Source organism: Mastomys coucha, unplaced genomic scaffold, assembly GCF_008632895.1.
Source record: "Mastomys coucha isolate ucsf_1 unplaced genomic scaffold, UCSF_Mcou_1 pScaffold7, whole genome shotgun sequence".
NCBI classification, from domain to species: Eukaryota; Metazoa; Chordata; class Mammalia; order Rodentia; family Muridae; genus Mastomys; species Mastomys coucha.
In genome coordinates, this window is record NW_022196913.1 from 86136320 (window position 1) to 86154511 (window position 18192).

Below are 18192 nucleotides of genomic sequence, written 5' to 3' on the forward strand. Positions count from 1 at the left end.
TCTTGAGTTTAAAAGAAGTTATTGAATTCCAGTCTAAAAAGAAACCAACAAAATCACATTGTTTTAAACAATTCAATTAGTTTTGTGGAATTAGTCTCATTCCTTTTTATTCAATTGATGTCCATTTGTTACTATTTGTAATAAATCTAAAACAAATGATCTCTATACTACAGAAAAAGTATAAAGTTGTTGTTTATTCAATTTTGCCACTTTAGATATATTTTCTGCTTTACTTCTTTTGTGCACTGATGACTGTGTACTTTGAAATATAATACCACCTGTTTCTTAAGTGTCAATGTAGTTAATTTTAATGGAATATGCAATGAATATTATATGTGTTTCATCCATAGGCCTAAATACTTCATTTTAATATTTTATATTTCCTTATTTAATTTATTTTATACAACCAAACTATTTTCTGTGTTATTTCTTCTTCACTGTTCTCAACAGTGCAGCAAGAAGTATGTTTATTGGTATGTCAAATACATACGTGTTTTGTCAACACAAGAACATAATACTACTGTATCAACAAAATGATGTTAAAGTATATGTTATGTAATGTTTTTAAACTTATATAATCTCTCAATTTGAATGTCAATATCCTCTTCAAGTCTCACAAAAAGAGAAGAGCTAAATCTCAAAATTGGCACAATTAATATATTGTTCCAGATAATTCCTGACTGTAGTGGTAGGTTTTGTGTATTTGGAATATTCTGGAAAATGTCTAATAACTACATGATTTCTTTCAAAACAGGGCTTATTTTGACGTGTAACCACTAAAAAATATGTCTTGACTTTGAGAAGTGTCTTCTAGGAAGTGAAAATGGCCAAAGCCAAGAATGAAAGTACAGAGAAATATTACCCTCTCCTTCAAAGGGATTAGATCATATCTTAGCATCCATTAACTCTACTTTATGGTTATTCATCATTTATTCCTTTCTTGGCAGATTAGCCCTGTGTTTAGGACTATCTGTTGTAAAATGTAAAAAAAAAAAAAAAAAATCTCTGAAAGGCTTCATTATTCAGGGTTGGTGACCAAGATCTACCAAAGGCCATTTTGCAGGTGGCTGCTAGATATCAAAAGCCTTAGAATCCTTATCACTCGACTTGATTTGATTTGTTAAATGCAGTGTCTCTACCTCAGATGAATAAGACCTCCCAGGTGAATGGCACTGGGTATTAGTCATGTTATATGTGGAAATCCTAGCTCACCAAAGTGGGAGGAAGGGAGGAAAGAAGGGAGGGAGGGGAGGAACAAGAGAAGAGAGACAGAGACAGAGACAGACAGAGAGACACAGAGAGAATATGGGAAAATTTTTTCCATGGAAATCGAATCAAAAATTATTTTTCTCTTTTTCTTTTTCTTTTTTTAGATCTAAAAACTAACCTATACTCTTTTTTAACAAAACTCAGTATGTACAGTAAGTAGAATGGGCGTAAGTTACTAGTTGTACATGAATCTGCTATACATTGAAATGTACAGATACATTATTAAAACTTACATTGAAATTAATATTTTTCTTCTGCTTTTTTTAAAAATTATTTTAATTTGAGGAATATAAGTATGTCACCCCATGCGGTTTGCTTCATTTAAAACCTCCTCTACCTCCTTGGTCTCTTTCAAATTCATGGCCTGTTTTTTAATTAAATTTTTTACATACCTGTATACCTATGTTATTACATCTATATTCCTACATATAACATCCTTAGTCTATATAATTTACTTTTTTATGTATGATTTCTGAGCTCCCTATTAGGTACTGGAAAACCAGTTGGTGTGCTCCTCTGTGAGGAAGACTTCTCCCACTGTCTTTATTCCTTAGTTGCCTGTACTTCTTTAATATTCTCTCTCAAAACAAACACAGAAAATCACTTCATTGCGTTTTAAAGACAGAGTGTGATTTTTAGCCATGTGTTGTGGCATCAAACATATATTCTTCTCAAGCTGGGTTTTGTTTATGGGTATAATTTCATCCATAGATTGCTCTGCTCATGTTATATGCTATTTAACTGTGTAAACTTGCTTATACAATATAATCTTTAATCCACAAGAACAAAACTAGAGGTTTTGAGAAAGCTGCCATTCAGAACTGGTATTATTGACTTTCCTAATCCTAAGTTTCCTAAATTGTTATCAATTACTCCTTCTATAAATGGTAAACTTCCGTAATATGAATCTTAGTGATACATCATCCTACTATGTCCTGTATATAACAAATCTTGAAAACAATTTTGAATGTGCTTTTAAAACATGTTGTGTCATTCATTCTCACTGTCTGGTGATTCTAAAACACTTGATGCCCCAGCGAAGGGGAATGCAAGCAGGGTAAAGTGGAGGTGGAGGGAGCACCCTCTTAGAAGCAAAGGGTTGGGGATAAGGTGAAGAATTCTTGGAGAGGTACCAGGAAGGGGAGCAACATATGGAATGTAAATAAATAAAATAATTAATACAATAATTATTGTTTAGCACTGAGTTCTTCCCATAATCAGGAAGTCCATGAATACTGCCATTTCTCTGCTTTTGGCATATACAATGCAAGTCTAGGACAATGTAGAAAGCTGTAAGACTCTACTTAAGGATCACTTCCATTAATAAGAAATATAAAGCGTGGATCCTAATTCAATTACATATTCATATAGAAGTACTATCAGTAACTTGATTGTTTTTCTTGTAGATTTTTAGAGTGCTTATTTTCTTTATTTTGTTTACTTTCTTCTTTTTGAAATTTTTTATTAGTTATTTTCTTTATTTACATTTCAAATGCTATCCTCTTTCCTGGTTTCCCCTAGAAAAACTCCCTATCCGATCCACCCTCTCCATGCTTGTGTGAGGGTGTTCCCCCACCCACCTACCTACTCCTGCTTCCCTGCCCTGGCATTCCCCTACTCCCCTACCCTAGGGCATCGAAACTTCACAGGACCAAGGGCTTCTCCTCCCATTGATGTCCTACAAGGACATCCTTTACTACATAAGTGGCTGGAGATATGGGTTCCTCAATGTGTACTCTTTGGTTGGTGGTTTAGACCCTGGGAGTTCTAAGTGTCTGGTTGGTTGATATTGTTGTTTCTCCTATGGGGTTGCAAACCCCTTCAGCTCCTTCAGTCCTTTTTTTAACTCCTCCATTGGAGACCCTGTGCTTAGTCCAATAGTTGGCTGTAAGAATCCACAACTATATTTGTCAGACTCTGGCAGAGCCTCTCAGGAGACAGCTATGTCAGGCAAGTACTTCCTAACATCTACAATAGTGTCTGGGTTTGGTAACTGTACATAGGATGGATCCCCAGGTGGGCCTGTCTCTGGATGGCTTTTACTTCAGTCTCTGCTTGCTAATTTTCACTGGAACCTCCTTGCTTCTTCTAAGAGATACAGTTTTTCTGTTCATAGCTTAGGTTATTATGACTGAATTAGCCATAATTTTGCCAATACAATAGTCAACCTATAGCAAATTTCTAGGTTAGTAAAATTGATAGTTGAGTTATATTGTTCAGCATGATATTTTTCTTTAAAGTATTAAAATAAAGCAATTTATTTTATAGTTTCAACTTGATGAATCCTAATTGGTTTATTTTCAATTTCTCCTCCTACTACTCATTCCAATTCTTCCCACCCAATCCCATCCAGATACATCCACTTTCTGTATCTCCTTACAAGGGAAAACAAGCATCTAAGGGACAATAATAAAATAAAGTATAATGAGATAAAAATAAAACTAATAATAAACTGGAAGAAAGGCAAAGAAAACAAACATAAGGAAGATAGCACAAGAAAACACAAAAAAGACAGTTATAGACACATAGACAAACTTGCTCACACTCTCCCAAAACCACAATAAAATTGAAGCCATAGTAAACGTGAAAATATCTATAGGAGATTGAGACAGAGAGAGAGAGGGAGAGAGAGGGAGAGAGAGAAGAGAGAGAGAGAGAGAGAGAGAGAGAGAGAGAGACTCTGACACAATGCTATGAGATTATGAGATAGAGGAATCTCCAAAAATGCCTTTGAATTTGATTCTATAGCACTGCTGGGCATGAACCTACTTTTTCTGAGAAACCATGAAGAAGAACAAATAAAACATTTAGACAAGTATGATCTTTACTAAGTGTATATCTTTTATTTTTCTATTCAGGCTTCTTTTTATCTTACCTTCTTGATTTCTTTTTCTCATTCTTGCTTCTTTTATTTGATCTTGGCTTTCCATTGTTTGTGAATAGACTCACGGTTTCTTATGCATATGCCAAGAACTATACTTCTGAGCTACATTGAAATACCTATAAGAACTTTCTGTGTCAAGGTGAGTACTCAAAAATAATGACTATGCTTTTTAAGCATCAAAATAAATACTGGTTTGCGTTAGATCGGAAAAGGAAAATTGAATCCATTATAATTTAATTTAATGAACTGGTAATGAATAATTATTCATAGAGTGATGTTAAATGATATAAAATATGACTGATTTTCATTGATTCCTCTTTCCTCATTCAGAATTGGTAAGGCTACCAATTCTTGAAATCATCAGTGTGTATTTTAAACATAAACATGCATAGTCTTTTAGTCTTAAAGAGTTAACATTTATTTAAAACTTAACACAGTTAGGCTGGGCGGTGGTGGCGCATGCCTTTAATCCCAGCACTTGGGAGGCAGAGGCAGGCAGATTTCTGAGTTCAAGGCAAGCCTTGTCTACAGAGTGAGTTCCAGGTCAGCCAGGGCTATACAGAGGAACCCTGTCTTGAAAAAACAGAAAACAAAACAAAACAAACAACAACAAAAAAACCAACTTAACACAGTTTTATATATTTTCATTTTTAGGACAATTTTTAAATATTAAGAGAAACTTACTTGTACAGTTGGGCAAACTTCCAGACCATGTTCCATTGGCAGTACACTGTCTAACAGAGGGTCCTGAAAGGATATAGCCTTCCACACAAGAATAGATGACAGAACTGGAAAACGTTGTACCATCTATTCGAAAGACTTTCCCATTTGCTGTTGTTCCTGGATTACCACATTGTACAGCTATAAAACAAAAAGTTAATGAGTACGTTTAAAAGTAATGCAAGTAAAAATCCTTCAGCAAAGTCTTAATGACTAATGTCTCCTTAACAAATACTAAACGTCTCCAGACTGAGCAGTGAAATATCTTGATAAGTAGTTGGAAGTCAATATGAATCTCTGATTTTGCTGGGTTAATTACTAGATTTCAAATCAAAATGAAATTTTTAAACTATTAGCAGTGTTAGGATTTTTATTATACCTTTTGCAAAGTAAAGTAATTTAAAGATGGTGCTTTCAAACACCAGGAAAAAATTCTTTTGCCTAATAAGCAATTTATAAATAACAAGAATCTAGTATGTTTGTAAATTTTCAGCACATCTCTAATATATATATATATATATATACATATATATATATACATATATATATAATTAAGTATTGAACATAACCATGAATATCTTATATATAACATTTGCAGTGTTACAATTTCTCTGTTTAGGCAAATCAAAAGATCAGTGTAAATAAAAAGCAATTAAGCTCTAATAATTAAGTGTATAGTAAAGACTCACATATTCCAATAGCTCTAAAAAGTAAAGAGGTGATAAAAATATATACACTACATGACCCAGTTATAATACTCCTCAGAATAAGCCTAAAGGACTTAACGTCCTACTCCAGAGATACTTAGCCATGGTCACTGCTACCTTATTTACAAAAACTAGAAAATGAAAACACTAAATACCATTAAAATTTGGTATATGTTCATGATGAAATAATATTCAGCAGTAAAGAAGTAAAAAATATGGCCCTTACAGATACATCTATGGAACTAGAAAATGTTATATTGCATAATATGACTCAGACTCAGGATGTCCAACACCAGAAGTCCTGGCTTACTTATAAATCCTACCTTCAGATCTCTAAATGTGAGTACATCACATGAGTTTTCTTCAAATCCAGTAATGTAAAATGAAAACATAACATTGGGGGAGTTCTTAGAGAGGAATATTAAGTTACAGATGCTATAAAGGAGAAAGGGAATGTGTTGAAGGGGAGATTTACCTAGGTAGGAAAAAACAGAGGGAGAATGACAGAGGTTGATGTTTGAAAGGAACACCAGAAGCTATATGTTTATTTAAAATTCAAATTTTTACAAAGATAGATGGATAGTAGATAGATGATCAATGTGAATGTTTTGTGGTGACAATATTCTCCCAAGAGCCATTGATTATGTAAACAAAATTCCAAATGCCAGGCATAGCAAATATCCTTTTGAATTATTGGTCAGGGGGTTTCAAAAGACTCCAATCAATATAGGCTGTTGCTATTGATCTTATTTTCCTCTCAGGAATTGAAAGGAAGAATATATTGCTGAAGATAATAAATGCTGTGAAAATGTGAAATAAAGGAAGCCAGCTGGAAAAAACTTAGAAGTCTCCTTCCCAAAGACTTCCTCTTATGGTAGCAGAAAAAACTATGAAAGCTGTCAAGGAAAACAAAGAAATCAATAACTAGAATGACAAGATACACTAAAAGGTGAATCAGTGCCGTATCCATCCTATGGGCAATCCACTGCAATCTTATTGGACTTAAGGCCAACTCTGTAAGAGGAAATTCATAATTGGTGCTGCTGTAAACCTACCCTACTACTATGGTTGGTGAGGCTATGGACCTATAAAGTGAAGTATTTCACTAAAGCACTATAATTTCTAACTGCTTCCAAATCCTTAGCCTTATGTCCACACATAATTGTAGCTATCACCTATCAACAAAATATACTTTTTTTTCTTACAGCAGGTAGAGGCAGACTTCTATAGAGTCATGACTGATCATATTGCAGAGAATAAATTACTGTGGAATTCCAAATTCCCATTGACATATGTACAACGGACAATAGAAAACCTACTTGTAAGGCTTATAAAACATTATTGATAAGAGACTAGAAAGAAGCAAAGAGGCAGAGGAACAGCATGAGTGTTCAGATAATGTTCATTTTTTCATAGCACAACACTGGCTAGGTTTCAATATTCTATCAATTAATGCAGTTTTGGCAGATAACCTGCAAAATATAATATGTAGTACTCACATGTTGGTGGTAACTAACAGCTTTCTAACTGGAGCTAAGACCCATCTATCCAGTAAATAATATATGGTGCTAGAAATATGGACAATGTTCTGAGGCTTGTGAGTTCATGAGCATGATAAAAACAAGTTAATAAGTTCATGGACCAATTTGCCATATGATCCCTACTGGAGTCTACACCTTTTCCTTATTCCCTCAGATAAGTGTGGCTACCATTCTTCATTAGTAAAGCTTATTTTTTTTATAGCAAATAGATAATATTACAGAAAATCACAAATGGACACAGTGGAGAGATGAACTTATCATGGGGAAGCCAACATCAACAGATACATTTACATCACAGTTCCTTTATCTACAGCTGGAGGTGGAAAGACTCAAAGAGCTAGACTACCAGAAATCCAGCTGTTATACATTTTTCTCATGAAAATAATTAAATAAATAAGACCAGAACAATGACAATATCAATAGACATGTTAATATGGAAGCTGAGTGTCAGGGGAATTTCATAGTGTCCCACCCCTAGGAAAGAACTATAGGCAAGTAATGACTGCTGGGAGAAGGAAAATTAACATGTACCCTTATTTATTATCTAATGCAAACTGGTCAGTGTTGGAATTATATATATTTCAATAAAAACTGACTCAACAGGTTGCCTTTATACTTATATATATTTATGCATGCTTACACATACATACATACATACATACATACATACGTATATGTTTGTAGTAAAATATTTAAAGAAAAAGAGCCTATCAAATTTGAGAGTTGGGTACTTCAGTGAAGTTGGAGTGAGAGTGTCTGCAAAGAGCTGGAGAAAAGGGCTGAAAAGATGGCTCAGCAGTTAAGAGCACTGACTGGTCTTCCAAAGGTCCTGAGTTCAAACCCCAGCAACCACATAGTGGCTCACAGCCATGTGTAACGAGATGATGCCCTTCTGGAGTATCTGAGGACAGTTATAGTGTATGTCCATATAATAAATAAATAAATAAATAAATAAATAAATAAATCTTTAAAAAAAACAGAGCTAGAGAAAATCAAAATAATTGAGAAAATAATATAATTTTATTTTAGTTAAAATATATATTAAGAATAAATAATGCTTTTGTAGCGTGAGAGTCTTTTCAATTTCTGGTAGGTAAAAATTACATAATATAATTTTGTATCACTTCTTTAGTAACTTCATTCAATTTAGTAAAGGAATCCACAGAAGTAAAGTAATATATCAGATGCTAGACATAATAAATATGTAAATATTTTGTCATATCACTCTCAAATATAACTATAAAAATTACCATATGATTTTTTATATCATTTTTAATCTACTAAATATTTAAAGTAATTTATATGCAATCTCTGTTAAATTATTAATTTCATAGGAATTATAATCATTATATCTGTTATCCATGTATATTTTCAAGAGAATAATGTTAATATAAGTCTTTGCTACATTTACTGACATTACAAGTAATAAGCTCATGGAAGAAAACTTAAGACTCTGAAAAGCTGGACATCTATTTTCTGCATTTTATTCAGCTACTGCACTCTTTATCTGCACTCTGTATATAATGTGAGTTGCTATCTTTCTAGAGGTTGATAGAATCAGTCAAGTTACTGACAATAACTTTTTACAGGACCTACAATACTAATTGTAAGTGGGATGAAAACATTTTACAAAGTGTCAGTCAGCAGCAGAAGAGTGTTCTGTTGTAACCAATTTCCTGTTTGTAAAACAGTGTTTGTGGCAACATCAAATAAGTCTTTTAAGTTACATTGAAAATTATGTTTTCAATATAAAATAATGACAAAAATAAGGTAATTCCAAAGGGTATTTTTAAGTACACCTGAGTGTCTACATAATCTTAAACTACATTAATATCAATTTAGAGTTCTGCACATTATCAATCCTAGTAACGAAAGTTGTATTCTATAAACGGTAACTTGATTTAAGTATCTTCATACCTTTCATACAAGCTTGGCAGACAAAATATAATTATAGAGGGCTAATGTGAGAAGTTTTCTTTTTGTACTGTCAATATCACAAATAAATAGGGTAAAAAGAAGTTTCTGGCTATATTTTTTCACTCAAAACGTTTTTGTAATTTTGTTATTGGTTTTAAATAAATAATAAAAGATGTCTCAATGGAATTATTATTTTCCATAATTCTCTTACAGAGAAGTATCAATAAAATATTGATATATGCAGAATGGGGATCTGAAACTTATAGTTTGAATAGTATCCATGTGAATTTGAATAGGCATCAAATTATAATGTCATACTGCTCAGTATTCTGTGAAAATTTACCTGACATATTCAACTTAAAGGAGGAAGTGTTGGCTCACAGGGCTAGTCGTTTTAGAATAATGCCAGACGATTCCACTATTAGACAGTTGTGATAAATGAGAGTACCTTGTAGGTAACAAGAAGGGAAAGAGGAGGAGCACAGCCAATTTTCCCTCTTTAGATTTATGCACCTGTATACTTACTTCTTAGAACTAAGCCCATTTCCATAATTCTGCCACCTCTCATTAGTCTACTCAAACTTTATTAGTGGCTTCATAAAACAATTGCAGAGAACAGAGCTTTGATCTACTATTGTCACAGGGAATAGCCTCATTGACACACGCAAAGATATGATGATGATGATGATGATGATGATGATGATGATTATTATTATTATTATTATTATTATTTTATTATTTAATCTTCTTAATAGTCCATTCATTATCTCCTCCCAATGAAGGTAATAATCAGACTGAAGTATGGTATGCACTCTCATTATATTCAACTCTGACTTGAGATTACCTTTGCACTCTGGCTGTCTCCCAGTCCAACTGCCATTGGATAAACATGTTCTTTCTTCTGAGCCATAAAGAATGTATCCAGGATCACAGGCAAAGCGTACAGTGCTTTTAGTTCTGAAATCACTTTCCTGTCTAGAGCCATGACCAGGCGTACCTGGATCCCCACATGTACCAGTTGTATCACCTGCATGCAAAAAAGTTCAAATTAATTTATTATGATATTCATTTATTATGCTCAATATTTTGTCCAATGGTCAATTTGTTATATACATGCAATTTTCACATATTTTGACTGAATAGAAATGTATCTCATATTTCCCATCTGACTATAATCATATGCAGAGAAAGCACAAATAAAATAATCTTTCTGGCTATTTTGTTATTTTCATCATTGAAGGTTTTTAGACATAACTGAAGAGTTATAGATATTTCATTATTATTTCCACAATATTGTTAATAATAGAATGGAATAAAATTGTATAAATGACAAAAATATGTACTCAGTGGACAATGTATTTATATAAAATTTTAAAAATTGGATTAAGTGATTACACAATTCATTCTCTGAATCATCTTATGAGTAATAATCTTTTAGCTCTTCTGGAACTGCTGTGAGCTAGAACAATGTAAACAACATAATAGAATTATTCCTATGAATTACATCTTACTCCTTTTAAATTTCCTTTTGTAATGGCTGTCAGCAAAAAGATATTAACTGATTTTTTTCCTCTAAGAAAACATAGAAATAGATTATAAACAACCTTGAATTCAAATCTGAGAATCAGTGTCAAATAGGATTTCCCTCATCCCTGTCATTCTGTCATTACAAGATATTTGTTCTTTGCTTTCCATGTTAGTACTTTCTCACTCTCTATCCTACATCACTATTTCTAATCATAGTATATATTGTCATAATACAAACACACACATATAAGCACGCACACAGAGAGAGAGGAGAGAGGGGGGGGGGAGAGAGAGATGAGTTGACTATGATGGCTCTTAAAATAATTTCCAATGTACTTTCATATGTTCTATGTTCCATAAATTTCTGATTTTTAAACCTATGATGTAATGCTAATTAGACTATTATATTGCTGTTTAATATACACAGCAGTTTATTCTTCACTTCAATACTAGGTTTATAATATACTGTATAAAAGGAAGGAGGATGTTGGTACAGTTGGTCACCTGGAAATTTACTTATGAGTAAGTTAAATATAAGACCAATTATCATGGAAGAAAATTACACAAATTTGTAGGTTAAATTTGAATCCCCAAACAATCAGTACCATGATTAGAAGATTTAAAGTCAATTGCTTCCCCTTTCTCACTTCTAAAGAGAAAACAATGTAAAACTAATCCTGAAACTATCTATATTATCCTCACAAAATTAAATTATGTAAAAAGCATTGATTACTATGTTAATTTAGAGAATCATAGAAAAAGTGTATCATATCTAGATAATGAATGGATATAAATAGTACTAAAAAGAGATCTACTCTATTATCTAACAATTTTGTGAAATTTCTAAAGAAAAAATAGGTTACACATCATCCTAAGTACTCTATTAATTGGCTATTAATATAAACCCACATTTCATACTTATTAATTTAAATATAACTGCTATAGTTATAATTAATAAATATACATTTTACTAATAATAAATAAATAAGTTTGATACTGATAAATATCTTTCATAAGACTCATTAAGTCATTTCAATTTAAAGCATTTAGAATTTGTTTTTAATTTGCCACTAAGTAATCATTCCTTAGAAATAAAGAGAAGTGAATTCTGATAAACATTCCTTCTAGATCTTTTCAAACTTGATATGTATTAAAATAGATTATCTGTACAGTTATTATGAATGCATATTGAAACATTCTGAAATAAGTTAGTTGTTTATGTAGGGTGCAATCCACAACACACACCTGAGAACTAGCATGTAGAGCATGTATCTCAACCTGTGGCTCATGACTCCTTTGCAAAGTTGGATGAACCTTTTGTAAAGGTCACTTATTAGCTATCCTACACATGAGATATTTATGTTACAAATCATAAGAATAACAAAATTGCAGTTATGAATTCACAACAATAATAATATTACGGCTGGGGGTGACCACAAAATGAGGATTTAGGTTCATAGGTCATCACATTAGGAAGCTGAGAACCATTGATCTAGAAAAGTAGCATTCCTTTGCTTTTTGATTCACATTTGCATAAAAACATTCAAATAAATGTCTTTCAGTTTTTACTGGCAAAGTTTTTAAAAGAGATGTTGATGTCCTTAGAGGATGCTGTATGGATTAGTAATCATAGTCAATTTCTGTCATACACAGTTCCATTCCACTGGTACCTGAGCAATGAGGTTGAGATCCACTCCAATGTCCATTTAACTGGCAAGTCCTGGATGCCTGGCCTAGAAGAGAACGCTTTCCTGTGCAGGAATAGTGAACTGTTGACCCAAATGTATACTTCTCTCCAGACAGGACTGCATTAGGAGGAATGCCAGGGTGTCCACAGTCAATCACTACAATACATAATTTTTGAATATAAAATTTTTTTATATCTCCTATCGAACAACCTGAATCATCTTGTTTACAAAATAAAGGTAAATTTTCTATTCTGACATGTCAAAGCATTTTCCAGGCAGTAATCTGAAAACCACATGTGACCAAAGTCAGGTATGACTGTAAATGGACACAAAATCAGAAATTTTATTTAAAATATTCTGATATTTTATTTACTTTTTATTTATGTCAAAATGTTCAGTACTCAACCAGAAACTTTGTAAATGGCATATTAGGTTACAATGTCAAAGGGTTAATTTAAACATTGCTAAGTTGAACACATCCTTGATATTAAAGACTCTAGGAAATATTATAGCTACTTTGTAAAATTTAGCTTCCTAAACATAAAATGAATGTCTTAGTTATGGGAACTATTGGGTTAAATCTTTCATCCTGAAGACGAGTTTAATAGGAATTTGTAAGATAAATATATACAACCATGTTTGTTTTACACTAACATGGTATGTTAGTACTGATACAGTAGAATGTAAAAGTCATTTAGAAGACTACGGTACGTCAACTAAATGAAAACATAAGGAAGCCCAGTTTGATTACAAATTGAACTATACTAAAACTAAAAGGGAAGAATTTTGAGACTAAAGAGATAGAGAAAAGATGCTTTGTGATTCACAATCTACCTCCAAGTCTGGCACCAATTCATTCTATATGTTAAACAAAGAAAAGACTCAAGAACTTCTTGACATTCAAAATGTTTCTATGCATAGAAGCATAAAAAAAAACCAAATATTGCAGAAACTTTGGAATTTAGTGTATGTTCACTATTAAATCAAGCTTATAGAAAGATGTAAAGCTATCCACTTCTTTTTTTTTTTTTTTTTTTTTTTTTTTTTTTTGGTTTTTCAAGACAAGGTTTCTTTGTGGAGCCCTGGCTGTCCTGGAACTCACTCTGTAGACCAGGCTGGCCTCGAACTCAGAAATTCGCCTGCCTCTGCCTCCCAAGTGCTGGGATTAAAGGCGTGAGCCACCACTGCCCGGCTGCTATCCACTTCTAAACAAATAAAATGTGCAATATAAGACATGAACTTCAAAGATGACTTTGATATTTAGCAAACTTTCTCAATGACATATATTGATCAATAAGATAATAGGCCTAACAGAATTAAAAATTAAAATAAACCTAAAGGATTTAAAGTTTTTATGTTCTACAAAAGAACAAATATTTTAACATTAATCTTATAGTAATAAAGGTCTTGTAAGTAAATTATTCAATTCATTGGATTAGTCTACTAAAAGAAGTAAAATAAATTTTATTCCATAGTCAAATCAGTACATTAGTGAATTGGAACCAGAAATTTTATGAAAATATGAAATCATTGTTACTCTAATAGTGGATTTATGTTGTCACACATTTTCATTAAAACTTTCTTCATAAACATAAAAGAAATCCCTCTTAATAAAACATGAATATAAAATAACTTTATTATTATTATAACCAAAATTTACTTGGAAAATCATTTTGTAATACTTTATAAAAATTTTCTATATCCTATCAAGTTGATTTGAGACTTGTCAATTATCTGAATCAGAACTAGGTTCACTTCTAACTTCAAAACTTTTTACTTATAACTCTTAAGTTGTGAGTGTGTGTGTGTGTGTGTGTGTGTGTGTGTGTGCATGTGTGTGTGTGATCTAGGAGTAGTGCAGAGGTCAGAAGGCATCTGGTTTAAAATCAGTTCCTTCCTTCCTTCTACCTAAATACTTAGAATCAAAGTCTCTATTGTTTCTGCTATGCTATGAACTTGTTATGGCTAGATTTCCTGTGAAATTCTGGCTGATTTTACTCTCTGTTTCTTCTAGTTCACTGTAGGAGTACATGGAACACATCTACAATATCTGACTTTTTATACATAAATTCTAATACTTGAACTTAGATCATTGTCCAGAAGGCTTTTTACACAATAGAGTGATCTCTCCCAATATATTAAATTATGTTAATATAAATGCAGATTATACACAGAGAGACAAACACAATGTATGTATATATAATTTGTTTTATATTCTAATATAAGATCTACAAGTTTTAAGAAATAGTGTTCCTTATTAAGCATCTTACAACAAAGCCAAAAGGACAGAGACACAAGCACATAAAGCCACCTACAAAAACAAGCATATCATGAACCAACAGTCATCTCTCTTTAATATCTCTCAATAATAATGGACTCAACTCACCTATAAAAAGACATAAGCTAATAGACTGGATACACAAACAAGATCCAGCACTTTGCTGCATACAAGAAACACACTTCAATAACAAAGACAGACACTAGCTCAGAGTAAAAGGGTAGAAAAAGGTCTTCCAAGCAAATGGTCCCAGGAAACAATCAGGAGTTGCCATCCTAATATTCAATAAAATAGACTTTCAACTGGAAGTTATCAAGCATGATGAAGAAAGATACTCCATAGTCATATTAATCAAGGGGAAAATCCATCAAGAGAAAGTCTCAATTCTGAACATATATGTCCCACATGCAAGAGAACCCAAATTCATAAAGCTCAAAACACACATTGAACCCCACACAATAATAGTAAGAGATTTCAACACTCCACTCTCACCATTAGACAGATCATTGAAGCAGAAACTAAATAGATAAACAGGTTATGAACCAAATGGATTTAAGAGATATCTATATAACATTTCACCCTAAAACAAAAGACTACATCCTCTTCTCAGCACCTCATGGTACTTTCCACAAAATCGACCATATAATTGGTCATAAAAGAACCCTCAACTGATATAAGAAGATTCCACTATGTTCCATCTTATTTCTAATAGCCAGAAGCTGGAAACAACCTAGATGTCCAATGACAGAAGAACAGATACAGAAAATGTGGTCCATTTACACGATGGAATACTACTCAGCTAGTAAGAATGAGGATATGCTGAGTTTTACAGGCAAATGGACAGAACTAGAAAATATCATCCTTAGAAGGGGGGAACAAAATACCCATGGGAAGAGTTAAAGAGACAAAATGTGGAGCAGAGACTGAAGGAATGACAATCCTGAGACTGCCCCACCTGGGGATCCATCCCATATACAATCATCACTATTGTGGATGCCTGACAGGAGCCTGATATAGCTGTCTCCTGAGAAGCTCTGCCTGTGCCTGACAAATACAGAAGTGGATGCTCACAGCTATCCATTGGACTGAGCACAGGGTCCCCAATGAAAGAGCTAGACAAATGACCCAAGGAAAGGGGTATGGAGCTCCTTAGGCAGAACAACAATATGAACTAACCAGTAGCCCCAGAGCTCCCAGGGACTAAATCACCAACCATAGAGTACACATGGTGGGACTCATGGCTCCAGCAGCATATGTAGCAGAGGATGGCATAGTCTGTCATCAATGGGAGGAGAGGCCCTTGGTACTGTGAAGACTCTATTCCCCAATGTAGGGAAATGCCAGGACTATGACACTAGAGAGAATGGGTTTGTGAGCTGGGGGAGCAGGGAGGGAATAAGGGGCTTTTCGGAGGGGAAACCAGGAAATGGGAGAACATTTGAAATGTAAATAAAGAAAATATCTAATTTAAAAAAATAGAAAATATCATCCTGAGTGAGGTAACTCTGACCCAAAAGGACATGTATAGTATGTACTCACTAATAAGTCGGCATTAGCCAAAAAACAAACAAACAAACAAAAGGTACAGAATACCCAAGATATAGTCCACAGAACTTAAAAATATCAACAAGCTGAAGGGCCCAAGTGAGGAAGCCTCAGTCCCACTTGGGAGAGAGAATAAAGCAATCACAAGTGGGGAGGGAGGGACCTGGGTGCAGCTAAAAGAGTCAGATGCAGATATTTGTACCCAACCAATGGACAGAAGCAGTTGACCCCTGTTATTGAAACAGGAAAAGACTGAAAGAAGCTGAGGAAGAGGGAGAACCTGTAGGAGGACCAGCAGTCTCAATTAATCTGAACCCCTGAGATCTCTCAAACACTGAACCACCAAACAGGGAGCATACATCAGCTGATATAAGGTCCCTAACACACATACAGCAGAGGACTGCCAGGTCTGTGTCCATTCAGAGATAATGCACTTAACCTTCAAGAGACTGGAGGTCCCAGGATGGTTAGATGTCAGGAGGAGTGAGTGGTGGGGACATTCACATGGAAAGAAAGGGAGTGGGGAACAGGTATGGGATATGGAGCAGTAGGAGGATGGACAGGCATGGAGGGGGTGATAAAATATGGTCTGTAAAATAAATTACTTAATTTTAAAAATGCAACATAAAAAAGAAATGGTGTACTTTAAATCACGAAATCTGAAGAAAGAATAGTTGCTAACATCAACACCAAAGTATATCAAACAATAGTTTAAAGCTGATACAAAATATAAATATTTTGGCCTCTAAAACAATAACACTAAAAAATTACTCTGGTACTTGTGTCTCATCATCTGCTGCCTTTCTCCATACCCACAAAGTGATAGAGAAATGCCTATCACATTAATATTTCTTGTGTAGCAATTATCTGTAATATTAAATCCTACATCTTGGAGGGAAACTTGAGACACATTTTATTTATCATGGAAGTTCCTTTGGCTCGGGAATCAAAATCTGAAACTGACCAGATTCTATACACTTCTCTCTCCCCAAATAAGTACGAGCAGTAAAGACTGCAGAGACATTCTCAGACAAAGAGATAAAAGATGCTCACATCAGTCAAGCAACTGAGAGATGCAGAAACCTTTAAAAGGCTCCTTTCATCTCAGCTGCCTAAAAGTGACAGCCTATAATTGTCTAAGCTTAAGTAAGTTGTACAGTACACGCTGGGTTTCTAGCTTTCTTGAACTGACACTCATGGTAGACTTATGGTGAACCACCTGTGTATTAGTCATTCCTGCTCAGGTTTTAACCTTCCATTCAACTTCTTGTACATAATCCATGGTTTGTTGCCATGTTTTGTGGGTTCTCTGTCAGGGATAAGGAGATGTCTTTCCATTATCTCTAGGTACAGTCATAATATTATAGAAGATTTTTTAAATTTTAGAATATAAAGTGCTATTATAGAAAAACAATTAGTCAATTAATTTGCAAAATATGTTAATATGTGGTTTTGAAACTAATCAATTAAGCCAAGGTAATTTCTTCTGGTGTATAGTTTGAGTTATGACAATAAACATGAATATTGTTTCCATGATATTTTTTTTATAGGAACAATTCTTATTATCTACTTACTGATACATTCTGGTAAAGGTTTGTCCCATTGTCCATTTGGCTGACATATCAAAACTGAAGAGCCAAATAAAAAATATCCTGGGTTACAGTCATAGAATACCACAGTGCCATAGGTAAAATTCCCATGTTCTATTTTGCTTTCTCTTTTAGAATTGGCTGGAATTCCAGGATCAGAACAGTTCACCACTAAAGAAAAGAAAAGGTTAAAAGTTAGTGTAAGAAGCATATATATACACCTAGATATCATTCTGTTGAATTTATTAAAAAAAAAAACCCTTCATTTCAGAAGTGAATTTAGTCAAATAAATCAAATACTCCAAGAAATCCTGGAACTTTTTGTGATATCTGTGTAGATGGAAACATAGGAAAAAATTAAAGTAATTTTGGAGACCAGAGTAACTCCTAAATATAGATTGAATCAAGATTCCACTTGAGTTATTTTTGTTAACCACATTAAAATATTGGAGAAAATTATTACTTTTTTTTTTCTTTTAGATATTTTCTTTATTTACATGTAAATTTCTCCATTCCCAGTTTCCCCT

The 18192-nt window shown here is 33.4% G+C and overlaps 1 protein-coding gene across 6 annotated transcripts in view; it reads right to left on the minus strand.

The window, feature by feature from the left end:
• The window catches only part of Csmd3 (CUB and Sushi multiple domains 3), a 1179548-nt gene that overhangs the window by 50745 nt on the left and 1110611 nt on the right, over window positions 1–18192 (minus strand). For all 6 annotated transcript variants that reach the window (XM_031358937.1, XM_031358936.1, XM_031358940.1 and 3 more), the window contains 4 exons: window positions 17651–17836; window positions 12236–12409; window positions 9883–10065; window positions 4838–5014 (listed from right to left, as the gene is read on the minus strand). In XM_031358937.1, coding sequence (XP_031214797.1) covers window positions 4838–5014; window positions 9883–10065; window positions 12236–12409; window positions 17651–17836 — 720 coding nt within the window. The remainder of the gene's footprint in view (window positions 1–4837; window positions 5015–9882; window positions 10066–12235; window positions 12410–17650; window positions 17837–18192) is intronic.